We start from the raw sequence: 17,165 nt of genomic DNA on the forward strand, positions 1-17,165 counted from the left end.
TGCCACTAGGCTCTGTTACTTTTTTAAACTAGTATTTGTTATGCGCTTGCTATTCTTTCATTCAATCATTATTTATTGAGCGCTTACTGTGTGCAGAGCACTGTACTAAGCGCTTGGGAAGTACAAGTTGGCAACATATAGAGACGGTCCCTACCCAGCAGCGGGCTCACAGTCTAGAAGGGGGAGACAGACAACAAAACAAAACATGTTAACAAAATAAAATAAATAGAATAGTAAATATGTACAAGTAAAATAGAGTAATAAATCTGCACAAACATATATACAGGTGCCGTGGGGAGGGGAAGGAGGTAGGGCGGGGGGGACGGGGAGGGGGAGAGGAATTGGGGGGCTTGCTATGTACCAGGCACTGTACTGAGTATCGGGGTCAACAGACTGTCTCTATCTTTTGCCGAATTGTACTTTCCAAGTGCTTAGTACAGTGCTCTGCACACAGTAAGTGCTCAATAAATGCGATTGAATGAATGAATAATCAGTCTATATCCCACATGGGGCTCACAAGCTTAATCATCATTTTACAGATGAGCTAACCTAGGCACAGAGAAGTGAAGCAAATTGGCCCAGGTCACACAGCAGATAGAGAAGCAGTGTGGCTCGGTGGAAGGAGCACGGGCTTTGGAGTCAGAGGTCATGGGTTCAAATCCCGGCTCCGCCAGTTGTCAGGTGTGTGACTTTGGGCAAGTCACTTCACTTCTCTGGGCCTCAGTTACCTCATCTGTAAAATGGGGATGAAGACTGTGAACCTGATCACTTTGTAACCCCCCAGCACTTAGAACAGTGCTTTGCACATAATAAGCACTTAATAAATGCCATCACTATTATCATTATTAGTTAAGTGGCAGAGCTAGGATTAGACCCCAGGTCCTTCTGACTCCCAAACCCGTGATCTATCCACTGGGCAACACTGCCTCTTTCCCAGAATGCCCCCCACTTTCCCCCACAGGTGTAGCTCTCCCCACCACCTTCCCTTGCTGGCTTAAAATGTGACTCAGTGGAAAGAGCCCAGACTTTGGAGTCAGAGGTCATGGGTTCAAATCCCGGTTCTGCCAATTGTCAGCTGTGTGACTTTGGGCAAGTCACTTCACTTCTCTGCGCCTCAGTTCCCTCATCTGTAAAATGGGGATTAAGACTGTGAGCCCCCTGTGGGACCACCTGATCGCCTTGTAACCCTCCCAGTGCTTAGAACAGTGCTCTGCACATAGTAAGCGCTTAATAAATGCCATCATCATTGTTATTTAAAAAAACAGGTCCCAAAAGAGACCAGATGAGGAGGAAGGGTCAAGAGGCTGGAATGAGCAGACTAGATCCCAGAAGCCCAGTAAATGGGGGCCTAAGAGGGCAGAGAAGGTCAAGAGTGAGAGCAAGAGTCTCAGTTCCCCCATTTCCTCTACAGTTCCCTCTTCCAAAATAACTACCCCCATTCCCAGCTGCAGACCGGCAACCTAGAGAGAGGAGTAGCTTGCTATTCATTCATTCAATCATATTTATTGAGCACTTACTGTGGGCAGAGCACTGTACTAAGCACTTGGGAAGTACAAGTTGGCAACATATAGAGACGGTCCCTAGGGTAGCCAGCAAAAAAGCAGGAGGCTGGGGGGGATTAAGTAACTCGTTTCTCCCTTGTTCAGCTGGGAGCCCTTCCCAGGTGACCTCTCTCTGCTCACCCAATCCTCCCTCCTCCATATAAACCCAGGCTCCTTCCCCCTTCTCTGTCAGCAGGTGTTACCATGAGGCTGTCTCTTAGGCTTGGGGATGGAGGGCAGAGAAGTTGGCTGGGGTTTCTCTTGCTCCTCTCTGTGGGGCTTAGCTGGGGCTTCCAACACACATACGATTGCGGTAACTATGGGATGCAACTATTGGTTTCCCCACGGCTCGGCCGGACCATCCGTTTCAAGGTTGTGGGTAAGGAGCTGTTTTGGCTGTCTCTGGTTCTCCCTTGATTTCTATGCTCTCTGAGTTATTAGGATTTCCACCCTAGGAAAGCCCCTTTACTGGGTTGCCACTGAAGGGGAATACAATCTGTAGTTTCACTTCTTCCTGTACTGAACAGTTCCCCTATAAGGGCTCTATTTTATCAGAACATGGGTGAGTGGGGAGGGAGCTACAATCCCTCAACTACCGGCTCTCCAGGGCCAATGCTGGTGAGGGGAAAAGAGCTAAGATGTGGCTTCCTCTTTTTTCCTTCTTGCCTGTGGCCCAACATACCTTGTAGGTTTTTATGAACTGATCTCAGGGAAGGAGTCAGGGCTCTTCATGAGTGACTCAGAACTACATCCTGAGAGTGGTTACTGTCAGGACATTCTCAGTGATGGCGATCTTACCTGTTACCCCTAGGATAGGGCTTTTCTGCTAGATGGGAGGGTACTGTGCTTCTCATAAAAGGGGCTATTTATTCATTCACTCATATTTATTGAGCTCTTACTGTGTGTCGAGCACTGTACTAAATGCTTGGGAAGTACTATTCATTAATTCATTTGTATTGAGCATTTACTGTGCGCAGAGCACTGTACTAAATACTTGGGAAGTACAAATCATTAATTCATTTGTATTGAGCATTTACTGTGTGCAGAGCACTGTGTACTAAAAGCTTGGGAAGTACAAATCATTAATTCATTTGTATTGAGCATTTACTGTGTGCAGAGCACTGTGTACTAAAAGCTTGGGAACTACAAATCATTAATTCATTTGTATTGAGCATTTACTGTGTGCAGAGCACTGTACTACATGCTTGGGAAGAACAATTCAGCAACAAATAGAAAACATTCATTCGATCATATTTGAGTGCTTACTGTGTGCAGAGCACTGTACTAAGTGCTTGGGAAGTACAAGTCGGCAACATACAGAGACAGTCCCTACCCAACAATCAACATCAATCGTATTTATTTACACATGGGCTCACAATTTATTTACAATGGGCTTACAGTCTAGAAGGGGGAGAACAATAGGCTCACTGGCTAGGAGAGGGGAAACAGACTTCAAAACAAGTAAACAGGCATCAGTATAAATAAATAGAATAATAGATCTAGGCACATCATTAATAAAAAAATATAATTATAAACGAGTGACATGGGGAGGGGAGTAGAGCAAAGGGAGTGAGTTGGGGGGGATGGGGAGCAGAGGAAAAGGGGGGCTTAGTCCAGTCTGTCTTCTAGCTGGGTGTGCTGGCTTAAACCCTCTCCTCTTCTCACCCTCCCACTAGATGAATTTGGGACCCGCTTTGAAGTGACAAACTGCTCAATCTGCCTCCACTGGATCACCACCGACCCCCAAGGAACCGCAGTCTTCTCAGCCGGATACAAGGGCTGCCACGTACTGAAAAAGGAGGTAATGATAGGTTGTGGAAGGCGGGTAATCTCCAGTCCCTGGAGGCTACTACAAACTCCCCTTAGTTCCATTGCTCCCTAGAGGGTCTCTGACTAATAATAATAATGGTTTTAAGTGCTTAGTACAGTGCCCGGCACATAGTAAGTGCTGGGGTAGATACAAGCTAATCAGGTTGGACCCAATCCCTGTCCCACGTGGGGCTCAGTCTTAATCCCCATTTTACAGATGAGATAATCGAGGCACAGAGAAGTGAAGTGACTTGCCCAAGGTCACACAGCAGAGAAGTGGCAGAGAAGGGATTAGAACCCTTGTACATATTTACTATTCTATTTTGTTAATGATGTGCATTTAGCTTTAATTCTATTCTGGTGACTTGACACCTGTCCACCTGTTTAGTTGTCTGTCTCCCCCTTCTAGACTGTGAGCCCGTTGTTGGTTAGGGACCGTCTCTAGATGTTGCCAACTTGTACTTCCCAAGCGCTTAGTACAGTGCTCTGCACACAGTAAGTGCTCAATAAATACGATTGAATGAATGAGTGAGCCCATGACCTTCTGAATCATAGGTCTGTGCTCTATCCACTATTCCACACTGCTTCCCTACTAGTTTCAACTCCAAAAGGGTAGCTCAGGTTGTTCCAGAGGGAGATTAGTGGTAACAGCTGACCTCTGAATCCAAGGCTTCACCCCCCTGGTCACTTCATCATTAGAGAAGCAGTGTGGCTCAGTGGAAAGAGCCCGGGCTTGGGAGCCAGAGGTCATGGGTTCTAATCCCAGCTCTGCCACTTGTCAGATGTGTGATTTTGGGTAAGCCACTTAACTTCTCTGTGCCTGTTACCTCATCTGTAAAACGGGGATGAAGACTGTGAGCCCCAAGTGGGACAACCCAATCACTTTGTATCTCTCCCCCCCCCCAGTGCTTAGAACAGTGTTTTGAAAATAATAATAATAATAATAATGGCACTTATTAAGCACTTACTATGTGCAGAGCACTGTTCTAAGCGCTGAATAATAATGGCATTTGTTAAGCGCTTACTATGTGCAGAGCACTGTTCTAAGCGCTGGGAGGGATGCAAGGTGATCAAGTTGACCCACGTGGGGCTCAGTCTTAATCCCCATTTTACAGATGAGATAACTGAGGCTCAGAGAAGTTAAGTGACTTGCCCAAGGTCACACTGCAGACATGTGGCAGAGCTGGGATTCGAACCCAAGGCCTCTGACTCCAAAGCCCGGGCTCTTTCCACTGAGCCACGCTGCTTTAGTAAGCACTTAACAAATGCTATTATTATTACTATCAGAATAGAACCACCTTAGATGTCCCCCTCCCCCCAGCCCTTTCTTGGTGACACACACACACTGTCTTCACAGGATGGACGTTACTACCTGAGAGTGTATGTGGAGGAGCTTCTAGCCGATGGAGCTGCTGATGGAGGCCAGGAAGTACAACTCATCTGTCCTAAACCTACTGACCGCCCCCGGACCCCTAGCTACTCTCTCACCCCTGCGCCGTCAACAGCTGGTCGCCGTCCTGGACAACCTGACTCTCTTCCTGGTCATCCTAGCCCAAAGACTGGCCGCCCCCATCCTGGCCATCTCCCCGCTACGGTGCCTCGGCCCTACCCTGTTCCAGTCTGGCCCAGCCCAGATGCTTCGGGGCCTAGGATCATCTATCCTCCTTTTGACATAGGTATGCTCCCAACTCTTCATCATCATCATCAATCGTATTTATTGAGCGCTTACTATGTGCAGAGCACTGTACTAAGCGCTTGGGAAGTACAAATTGGCAACATATAGAGACAGTCCCTACCCAACAGTGGGCTCACAGTCTAAAAGGGGGGAGACAGAGAACAAAACCAAACATACTAACAAAATAAAATAAATAGAATAGATATGTACAAGTAAAATAGAGTAATACATATGTACAAACATATATACATCATCATCAATCGTATTTATTGAGCGCTTACTATGTGCAGAGCACTGTACTAAGCACTTGGGAAGTACAAATTGGCAACATATAGAGACAGTCCCTACCCAACAGTGGGCTCACAGTCTAAAAGGGGGAGACAGAGAACAAAACCAAACATACTAACAAAATAAATAGAATAGATATGTACAAATGAACAAACTCTTGATACTAAGTGCTTACTATGTGTCAAGCAATGGGGTAGATACAGGATCAGCAGGCTGGACACAGTTTCTGTCCCATGCTTAGAACAGTCAGCGCTTACAGCAGTGCTTTGCACATAGTAAGTGCTTAAAAAATGCCATCTATTAATATTGGCTCACAATCTAATTGGGAAGCCATTTATTATTATTATTATTATTGGGGGCTCACAATCTAACTGGGAAATATTTTATCCCAATCTCACAAATCCATCTATTATTATTATTAGGGGCTCACAATCTAATTGGGAAACCATCTATTATTATTATTATTATTATTATTAGGGGCTCACAATCTAATTGGGAAGCCATCTATTATTATTATTATTATTATTGGGGGCTCAAATCTAACTGGGAAATATTTTATCCCAATCTCACAAATCCATCTATTATTAGGGGCTCACAATCTAAAGGGGAAATATTTTTATCCCAATCTCTCAGATGAGGAAGTGGGGTCATGGAGAAGTGAAGTGACTTGCCTACAGTCACACAGCAGACAAGTGGCAGAGGCAGGACTAGAACCCAGGTCCCCTAAATCCCAGACCCATGCTCTTTCCACTGGGCCACGTAATGCTGTGAGGCTCTATCATCAATCATATTTATTGAGCGCTTACTGTGTGCAGAGCACTGTACTAAGGCTCTAGACATAAGGAAGCCAATGACTAATTGAGTTTGAGCCCTGCCAGAGATAGTCTGGTCTCTCCTTCATCTAAGAGAAGCAGCATGGCTCAGTGGAAAGAGCCCAGGCTTTGGAGTCAGAGGTCATGAGTTCAAATCCCAGCTCCACCAATTGTCAGCTGTGTTACTTTGGGCAAGCAACTTTGCAGATTTTTGATGAATGGGGAAACGTGGCCTGACCATTTTTGTAGAATAATGCTCTGGGCAGCAGTGAAGTATGACTTGTAGTGGGGACAGATTGGAGGCAGGGAGGTCAGCAATAAGGTTGATACAGCAATCAAGACAGGGTAGGAGAAGTGATTAGATTAATATGGTAGCAGTTTGGATGGATTTTTAGCGAGGTGAAGGTTGAACTGACAAGATTCAAAGAGACTGAATATTCAGGTTGAAGGATAGAGAGGAATCAAGGATAATGCCAGGGTTATAGGCTTGGGGGATCAGTATTTATTAAATACGAGATGTCACAAGGGCAACAAATTGAAGAAACGCATGGCATTAATTGTATCTACTAGATAAAGTTTCTCCATCTCTATTCTCTAGTAGATAGAGAAGTGTGGCTCAGTGGAAAGAGCATGGGCTTTGGAGTCAGAGGTCATGGGTACAAATCCAGGCTCCGCCAATTGTCAGCTGTGTGACTTTGGGCAAGTCACTTCACTTCTCTGGGCCTCAGTGACCTCATCTGTAAAATGGGGATTAAGGCTGTGAGCCCCCCCGTGGGACAACCTGATCACCTTGTAACCTCCCCAGCGCTTTGAACAGTGCTTTGCACATAGTAAGCACTTAATAAATGCTGTTTTAATTATTAGTAGGAGCTTAAATGCCAGCAGCATGGTCAAGTGGAAAAAGCACAGGCCTGGGAATCAGGCCCTGGGGTCTAATTGCAGCTCTGCTATTTACCTGCTGTGACCTTGGTCAAGTCACTCAGTATCCCTGTACCTCAGTTCCTTCATCTTCAAAGTTGGGATTCAGTACCTGGTCTCTCTATTTAGAAGCAGCGTGGCTCAGTGGAAAGAGCCCAGGCTTGGAAGTCAGAGGTCATGGGTTCTAATTATGACTCTGCCACACCAGCTATGTGACTTTGGGCAAGTTACTTAACTTCTCTGTGCCTCAGTTCCCTCATCTGTAAAATGGGGATTAAGACTTTGAGCCCCACGTGGGACAACCTGATCACCTTGTATCCCCCTCCTTAAAATAGTGTTTTGCACATAGTAAGCGCTTAACAAATGCTGTCACTATTATGTGCTTAATAAATACCGTTATTGCATCTTTTTCTTTGCCTCTTGAAGAGGATCTAAAGGCTTGCCTAATGGCTGCTTGTATCATAGTGACTTTGGGCAAGTCACTTAATTTCTCTGAGCCTGTTACCTCATCTGTAAAGTGGGGATTAAGACTGTGAGTCCCACATGGGACAACCTGATCACCTTGTATCCTCCCCAGAGCTTAGAACAGTGCTCACATACTAAGTGCTTTACAAATGCTATTATTATCGCTCAATAAGAACCTGAGTGAGACCAGTTAAGCCAAAGACTAGGCCTAAACTGTCTTTCTCTCTGTCTCTGTTCCAGGTACCCACCTAACCCCAGAGCAGTGTGTAGTGGATTCTGGGCACATCCCCTGTACAGATGGCCGGAGCTCAGCAGCCTGTGTCCAAGCTGGCTGTTGCTATGATGAGTCAGCTGTGACTACTCCATGTTACTATGGCAACACAGGTATCCTTTCTCCTTCTAAAGGTAGAGAAAGCACCTCAGTGCCCCAGGCTGCAAGGGGCTCTAACTGACTTCTGGGCCAGACCATCACACTCTATGCTTCCTCTTCCTCAGTTACCGTCCAGTGCTTCAAAGATGGTCACTTTGCCCTGGTGGTTGCCCGAGATACCTCAGAAAACCCCATCATCCTGGACAGCATAAGACTGGCCTATGCGCAGGAGGGATGTGGCCCCACCCAGAAGACTGAAGCCTTTGTGCTATTCCACTTCAGTGTCACAGAGTGTGGGACGACTGCCCAGGTAAGAGGAGGGGAGGGCCTGCGTAGATTCCTCTTCCACCTCTCAGGGGAGCTCACCCCCAAACCCATCATGTGAAGCAGCGTAGCTCAGTGGAAAGAGCCCGGGCTTTGGAGTCGGACGTCATGGGTTCACCTACACATCAGGCAAAAACTCCTCTCTTGGCTTCAAGGCTGTCCATCCCCTCGCCCCCTCCTACCTCACCTCCCTCCTTTCCTTCTCCAGCCCAGCCTGTGGCCTCTGCTCCTCTGCCGCTAACCTCTTCACTGTGCCTCGTTCTCGCCTGTGCTGCCGTCGACCCCCGGCCCACGTCCTCCCCCTGACCTGGAATGCCCTCCCTCCACACATCTGCCAAGCTAGCTCTCTTCCTCCCTTCAAAACCCTACTGAGAGCTCACCTCCTCCAGGAGGCCTTCCCAGACTGAACCCCCTCTTTCCCCTCCCCACAGCACCTGTATATATGTTTGTACATATTTATTACTCTACTTGTACATATTTACTATTCTATTTATTTTTGTTTTGTTGTCTGTCTCCCCCTTCTAGACTGTGAGCCCGCTGTTGGGTAGGGACCGTCTCTATATGTTGCCAACTTGTACTTCCCAAGTGCTTAGTACAGTGCTCTGCACACAGTAAGCACTCAAATACAATTGAATGAATGAAATCCCAGCTCCGCCAATTGTCAGCTGTGACTTTGGGCAAGTCACTAAACTTTTCTGTGCCTGTTCCCTCATCTGTAAAATGGGGATTGAGACTGTAAGCCCCCTGATAACCTGAACACCTTGTAACCTCCCCACTGCTTAGAACAGTGCTCTGCACATAGTAAGTGCTTAACAAATGCCATTATTATTATAATCATCATCTCTGCCACAGGTGGTTGGCAACAGACTAATCTACGAGAACCAGCTGCTTTCTGGCATAGATGTGCGTGCTGGACCAGATGGTTCCATCACCCGGGATGGCGTCTTCATGTGAGTGAAGTCGTGGTGGGCCCTGAATCTGGAGAGGGCAGGATGGGGGAGGCTTAGCTCTTGGACAGCAAGCCCCAAATCTAAGTTTTCTTTCTCCCCTCCACTCCTGACTAAAGCAGCTGGTCAAATGTGCCCTGGGGCTGGGCCCTGAAGTGTCCCTTCATCCATGCAGTTTCGTGAGGCTGTGGATCCTGAGAGAAAAGTGTCTCATTTTTCCTCAAGGATGAAATACCTCCCTCCTACTTAGTGAACCCTATGCAGGACTGTCTGACCTAGTTAACTTGTATTTTAAACAGTGTTTGACACCTAGCCAGTACTTAACAAAAACCATAAAAAAAATCAGTGGTATTGACTAGAGAAGCAGCATGGCTTAATGGAAAAATCATAGGCCTGAGAGTCAGGACCTGGGTTCGAATCCCAGATCTGCCTCTTGTCTGTTGGGTGGCCTTGGAAAATCCCTTCTGTGCCTCATTTCCCTCTTCTCCAAAATGGGGATTCCATACTCTGTTTTCCATCCTACTTTAGCTGTGGGATCTGATCATCTTGTATCTACTCCAGGGCTTAGTACAGTATTTAGTACAGGGTAAGTGCTTTACTATAATTATTCAGCATTATGTTGTCTATCTCCATCTCTAGACCCTAAGCTGGTTATGGGCAGGGAGTATGCCTGCCAATTCTCTTGTACTCTTCCAAATGCTTAGTACAGTACTTTGCTCATAAGTGCTAAATGCAACTGATTGTATTAAGTGCTTGGAAGAGTACAACACAGTCAGTAGACACATTTCCTGCTTACAATCTAGAGGGTGGGAGCAACAGACATCAAGATAAGTTTATGGACTCAGAAGGCCTAGAACAATCCTCCCCAAGAGGAGGCTGCAGTGCCAATTTCACATTCACACTTGTGAGTTTCTCTGCTTATCCAGATGCTCAATTAGAACTCACTTTGGGCCCCCTACCCTGGGTTCTGCATGACCTGCTCTGGAATTAAGCAGAGGCAGGTACAAACTCCTACAGGAGACTCAAGTCGGGGGCTGAGAGGCTTCAGTAGCCAAAGGGTAGGGTGAAATCAATCACTTATTAAGCATTGTATAAAGTGCTTGGGAGTGTACAATACAACAGGATCTGCGGGCATGTTCCCTGCCTGCAATGAGCTTACAGGCTAGAGGAGAGGGATGGGCGGGGAGGGGGAATGTAAATCAATTGTATTTATATTTGTTGAGAACTCTAACAATGAGTAGAACACTTGGGAGAGGCCAAATTGACATTGGTAGGTAGGTTCCCTGCCCAAAATGAGCTTACAGTCTAGAGAGGGAAGCAGACATTAAATAAACTACAGATTTGTACATAAGTGTTGTGGGGCTGAGGAAGGGTTGAATAGAGAGAGAGAGAATCTGGGCAACTCAGGAGGGAGTGAGAGGGTTTAATCAGGGAAGGCAGATTTTAGCAATGCTATGAAAACACAAAATGAGTCTTGTGCCTCAAACTGGGTGGAGGAATTATAGACTTAGTACTACGGCCTTCAACTGGCACTATTTGATTGTATTTATTGAGTGCTTAGTGTACAGAGCACTGTACTAAACATTCATTATTGTATTGTACTCAACTAAACAGACATATTTCCTGTCTACAATAAATTTACAGTCTAGACAAGACCAAGGTGTAGAGATTGGGGGGTGGGGTGTTCCCCACCCCAATTCCACTTTCCATAGTCCCTGCGCTCTCCCTTAATCTAGCTGGCCTCTCACTGTCTCAGTAACAAATGGCCACAGATCTTTAACCGAAGCACTCCTTCCTCTTTTCCCCCTTGGCAGCCTCCATGCCCGCTGTATTTACAACGCCAGCGACTTCGTGCCCATCCTAGCAGAAGTCTTCCTCTCTCCGACACCGGCTCCGGCGGTCCAGACTGGGCCCCTCCGGCTGGAGCTGAGGATTGCTGAGGGTAAGGCCAAGCAGCAGCTGTTCCACTCAATTGGGGCCAGATATTCTGTTTTCCAATAGTGTTTCTCCCTCACATCTGAAAGAGGACTTCAGTGTGTTGATTGAGGGTAAAGGTGTTATGCTGAGACTCTTAAACATTTACAATCCTTTACATCTCAGAGCCCATCACAAGTTGTGGCTTGAACTGATAATGGGGATTTTATCCACTTTACAAATGGCTAAATTGCGACTGTGAACATCGTAATGTTTTGTACATATTTATTATTCTATTTTGTTAATGATGTGCATCTAGCTTTACTTCTATTTATTCTGATGACTTGACACCTGTCCACATGTTTTGTTGTCTGTCTCCCTCTTCAAGACTGTGACCCCACTGTTGGGTAGGGGCTGTCTCTCTATGTTGCCAACTTGTACTTCCCAAGCGCTTAGTACAGTGCTCTGCACACAGTAAGTGCTTAATAATACGATTGAATGAATGAAAGGCCTTCTGAACGCCAACTTGTACTTCCCAAGCGCTTAGTACAGTGCTCTGCACACAGTAAGTGCTTAATAATACGATTGAATGAATGAAAGGCCTTCTGAACGCCTTCCGGTTGGCAATGGGAGGCTCCCCACTTGAGCATTCCCCATCTCCTTGCCACAGATTACCACTACCGCGTCTTCTACACTGCCAAAGACTACCCTTTGTCCAGGGTGCTCCGGGAGCAGGTCGCCGTGGAGGTCCGGCTCCTCCAGAGAACAGACCCCAACCTGGAACTGGTTCTTCACCATTGTTGGGCGACTCCCAGTACCAATCCCTTCCAGGAACCTCAGTGGCCCATCCTGTTGGATGGGTGAGTGACAGATTGCTTTCCTCGGGGGAGGGAGAGGGGTTTACACCATCACCGGGGCCTCACCAACCTTCTCCCTAGATGCCCGTATTCCGGTGATAGTTACCGGACCCAGCTGGTACCTGTGGAGGCCTCGTCAGAGCTTCGCTTCCCAACTCATCACCAACGGTTTATTGTTACCGCTTTCACCTTCGTGGACTCAGATTCCCAGAGAGCTCTCCGTGGGCCGGTAAGGATCGCTCTCCTGGGCCTACTAATGATGCTCGGAAGCTGGTGGGAAGACGTTCTCCTGAAATTAATCCTCGAGTTGGAAACATGTCCATGACTTAGCAGACTACATCTTAGTGGAATCACTAGTGGGGAATCGAGGGACCTGGTTTCTAATCCTATCTTATCACTTGCTTGCTATGTGACCTGGAGGAAGTACTAAATGTCTCTACTTCCCCTTCCTCATCTGCAAAATGGGAATTTAAATACCTGTTATCCCTCACCTCCCTTACACTGATTCCTTTGTGGGGCAGAGATTGAGTCCAACCTGATTATCATGTATCTAGCCCAACACTTCATCAGTGTCTAATGAATGATTTATTTTATTATTTTTTTAATTCGGCCCAGACACCTGCCCACCTCCGTGAGTCTGAACTAGGTTGTTTCTGCTCTGGATCCAGGGTTGAGATGCTCTCTGCTTCAACCCTGACCACCACAACAGAGTCTTGGGAGTCGGCAGTGCTGGCTTTTTTTTTTTTTTTTGTCCATTCAATTGTATTTATTGAGTGCTTACTGTGTGCAGAGCACTGTACTAAGCGCTTGGAAAGTACAAGTTGGCAACATGTAGAGACGGTTCCTACCCAACAACAGGCTCACATTGTTTTTTCTGTTTTGGGGTGTGTTTTTTGGGTTTTTTTTTTTTTTGGTCTGGGTTTTTTTATTTATCTTCTTTGTGGTGGTTGTTGTTTAAGTGCTTACTACATGCCAAGCAGTGTTCTAAGCACTGGGATAGAAATACTTTAACCAGGTTGTTGACCACAGTCCCTGTCCCACATGGGGGTCACAGTCTTAATCTCCATTTTACGGATAAGGTAACAGACATAGAAGTGAAATGATTAACCCAAGGTCACACAGCAGATGTAGCAATGCTGGGCTTAGAACCCAGGCCCATGTTCCATCCACTAGAACACATCTGGACCCCAGCCCTCCCTGCCAAGTGACTGCCCCTACCAATCAATCAATCAATCGTATTTATTGAGTGCTTACTGTGTGCAGAGCACTGTACTAAGCGCTTGGGAAGTATAAGTTGGCAACATAAAGAGACAGTCCCTATCCAACAGTGGGCTCCCAGTCTAGAAGGGGGAGACAGAGAACAAAACCAAACATATTAACAAAATAAAATAAATAGAATAGATATGTACAAGTATAGAGTAATAAATATGTACAAACATATATACGGGTCAGTCACCCTGAGTCTTACCAGTCACTCTGAGTCTTGGAGTCCAATTAATCAGCTCTGTCCTGTCCATTTTTTTTGTTTGGTTTTGAAGCAGTGTGGCTCAGTGGAAAAAGCCCAGGCTTTGGAGTCAGAGTTCATGGGTTCAAATCCCAACTCTGCCAATTGTCAGCTTTGTGACTTTGGGCAAGTCACTTAACTTCTCTGTGCCTGTTACCTCATCTGTAAAATGGGGATTAAGACTGTGAGCCCCTCGTGGGACAACCTGATCACCTTGTAACCTCCCCAGTGCTTAGAACAGTGTTTCGCACATAGTAAGTGCTTAATAAATGCCATTATTATTATTCTACTGTCTCCGTTCATGTTAACCAGGCAGGGGGGCCACTCACCACTCGGGCCTGTGGTCCTTCCGCTACCTCCTGTTGCTCTGGCAACATCTGAGAGCCATCCTCAGGAGACCAAAGGCCACCTTTCTCTCCTCCTAGGTCTACTTCTTCTGTAGTGCCTCTGTTTGCTACCCTTCCGAGCTGGAGTCCTGCAAGACTGAGTGTCACTCCGGAGCTGCAAGTGAGTCTTAACCGGGGTGGGAGAGGGAATCACCGGGTTGGTTTGGGGGTTGGAGGCTGAGTCACCCCTTCACTCCACCTTAGGACCTCAGAAAATAGGTCAACTTAAACACACACAGCCCCTTTCTACTAATTTATTTACTTATAATTTTGATATATGCAAATACAAGGATGCTGTGAGCCCACTGTTGGGTAGGGACCATCTCTATATGTTACTGACCTGTACTTCAAGCGCTTAGTACAGTGCTCTCCACACAGTAAGAGCTCAATAAATACAATTGAATGAATGCTGAAGTAAAAATGTCTAAATGTTTACTGTCTATTAATTAACTAATCACTGATTAGGGATGAACCGGTTGGGCCAAGCGGCACTTTACTTGTCGAGACTTCAAACTGTGAGCCTGTTGTTGGGTAGGGACTGTCTCTAGATGTTGCCGACTTGTACTTCCCAAGCGCTTAGTACAGTGTTGGGCACACAGTAAGCGCTCAGATATGATTTAATGAATGAATGTAGACTGTCAGAAGACAGAACTGCACGAACTGAAGCCAGGCTTGCCTGGTGCTGGATCATACAATGCTTGGCACATAGTAAGTGCTTAACAAATACCATTATTATTATTAGATATTTAAGTGCTTACTATGTACCAGACACTGTACTAAGTGCTGGGGCAGATACAAGCAAATGGGATTAGACATAGTCCCTGTCCCAAGTGGGGCTCAATCTCCATCCCCATTTTACAGATGAGGGAACTGAAGCAGAGAGAAATGAAGTGATTTGCCCAAGGCTACACAGCAGGCAAGTGGCAGAGCTAGGATTAGAACCCATGACCTTCTGACTCCTAGCCTCCTGCTCTATCCATCTACCTAGAGAAGCAGCGTGGCTTAGTGGAAAGAGCACGGGCTCCGGAGTCAGAGGTTGTGGTTTTGAATCCCAACTGCCCCTTCTCAGCTGTGTGACTCTGGGCAAGTCACTTCTCTGTGCCCTTCTGGACTGTGAGCCCACTGTTGGGTAGGGACTGTCTCTATATGTTGCCAACTTGTACTTCCCAAGCGCTTAGTACAGTGCTCTGCACACAGTAAGTGCTCAATAAATACGACTGATTGCCTGTTACCTCATCTGTAAAATGGGGATTAAGACCGTGGGACAATCTCATAGCACTGAGGTAGATACAAGGTTTAGAACAGTGCTTGGCACATAAGTGCTTAAACACCAGTATTATGCCGTGCTGCATCATAATGTTGGTCTCTCCCTCTAGACTATGAGCTTGCTGTGGGCAGGGAATGCCTGTTGACTGTGCTCTCCCAAGCGATTAGTATAGTGCTCTGTACATAGTAAGGGCTCAAACACAGTTGAATAAATGAATGAAAAGGCAGTTGCCACCAATGGAGATGAAACTTGAGCATGTTCCTCTCTCTCTCTCTCTCTCTGCTAGAGCACCGCAGATTTGTGACCTCCAACAGCACCAGGGTACTCCAGGACATAGTGAGCTCACAGGCCCCAGTGGACTTCAGGAGCCCAGAGGAGCAGAAACAAACCTTGGCTAGCAGAGGTGTGCATCAGTCCCATCCCAGGTCACTTCTTTCCCCACTGTCTCCTCCCCTCTATGCCCATGTCTCCCAAGTGGGACAGCCAAAGGACCAATCTAACACCCCTCAGGGTGGGGGGGAGTGTCCTATGAAACCCTTCCTCCCTCTGGGCAATATGGGGATGGGAGGAGACAACAAGTCTGGCTCCTGGGGCAAATGCAGACTCTCTGCTTCTTTGCCAGCATCTCCCTGGAGGTCGAGCCTTCTGCCCGCACTGTGGCTGGTTCTGTCTCTGGTGGTCATCGTGGCCCTGATGTTGGTCCTGGTCCTGTGGGGAAGGAGCCAGAACTGGCTGCAGAAAATTCAAGGCCGGTGTGGCCAAGGAGGTCGATAGCCTCAATAAAATGGGCCAATGATGCAGAAGCAGCTAGTGACTGAGGTGTATGTATTGATGTGGGGGCGTGGCCTGGTAATGATTTGGAGGGTGGAGAGAGGGTGCTGATGACTGGGGGTGCTCTTCCCCTTGGGTGGAAACAAATGCAGCTTCAGTATAGTTAAACAACCTGGCACTCTCTCTTTTTTTTTTTTTTTTTTTTTTAAAAAAAAAAAAAAAAACTCCCAGATCTCTGACCTTCAGCCCTCCCTCCTCTCCCTTGCATGCGCTTTAGGGAACAGTAAGTAGCCAAGGATATCTAGGGCAAACAAACCTGAAAGTTGTAACTGGTGGGAGGTGTCTAGTACATCTAGTGGGAAAAGAGGATCTTTTGTTGCTAATTCCAGGCTTTCCCTCCTGCTTACCTGGGTCCAGGTCTATTATTATTATTATTATTATTTATTACTACTCATCTCCCCTTAGCACCTTGACTAGGATGAGCGCCCTGCTCTCTCCCAGATGTCCTAAGCCTAGGCACTAGTGGGGCAATATTATTAGTAGTAAGTGCTTATGTGCTAAGCACTGGGGGGAATACAAGCAAATCAAGTTGGACACAGTTGCTGTCCCACATCAGACTAAGCCCCCATTTTACAGATGAGGTAAGTGAGGCACACCAAAGTGACTTGCCCAAGGTCACACAGCAGACAAACGCTGGAGCTGGGATTAGAACCCATGACCACCTTCTGACACCCAGGCCCAGGCTCTATCTACTAGACCCTGCTGCTTCTCAGTTTAGCTACATGTGACGAGAGCCAGGATCAATCCGTTTCTCAAGATGAGCATTCTCTGCTTTCAAGCATGCATTGACCACCCTGTTTCTGTCCTCAAATTCCTGAAGAGTCTGGTTTCTCCTAGCTAACAATATGGTAGCTGACTGGGTAAGTCTCTTGGTCCTCCCCACATCTGGCCTAGCAAGGCTGTGTTGCAGTCGATTGTTGCCCCACTCCTAGTGAACTCTGAGAGCCTCTCGGCTAACAATAATAATAATAGCATTTAAGTGCTTACTATGTGCAAAGCACTGTTCCAAGGCTGCTGTTGTCACAACCCAAAAGCAGCTCAAGTGACCCTGCTACTTGCCTGCTCTGACCTTGGGCAAATCACTTCTGTGCCTCAGTTTCCTCGCTTGTAAAATGGGGATTAAATACCTCTCCTTCCCTGCCCTAAGTAAGCCCCATACGGGACAAAAGTTGTCCAACTGGATTAGTTTGTATCATCTACCCCACTGTCACGCACATAGCAAATGCTTACTACCATTATTGTCAGGGCCAGAATTAC

General features: G+C 46.7%; 1 protein-coding gene across 1 annotated transcript; it reads left to right on the forward strand.

The window, feature by feature from the left end:
- The first annotated feature begins 1,745 nt into the window (after nucleotides 1-1,745).
- On the forward strand, nucleotides 1,746-15,860 carry ZP1 (zona pellucida glycoprotein 1). The gene is given in 12 exon segments (XM_038765337.1): nucleotides 1,746-1,920; nucleotides 3,218-3,342; nucleotides 4,708-5,026; nucleotides 7,749-7,892; nucleotides 8,004-8,188; nucleotides 9,055-9,152; nucleotides 10,964-11,091; nucleotides 11,734-11,923; nucleotides 12,002-12,149; nucleotides 13,850-13,931; nucleotides 15,364-15,480; nucleotides 15,700-15,860. Coding segments are annotated over 12 exon segments (1,872 nt in total).
- The last annotated feature ends 1,305 nt before the right edge of the window (nucleotides 15,861-17,165 follow it).

This window comes from Tachyglossus aculeatus, chromosome 22 (genome assembly GCF_015852505.1).
Source record: "Tachyglossus aculeatus isolate mTacAcu1 chromosome 22, mTacAcu1.pri, whole genome shotgun sequence".
Taxonomy (NCBI): Eukaryota; Metazoa; Chordata; class Mammalia; order Monotremata; family Tachyglossidae; genus Tachyglossus; species Tachyglossus aculeatus.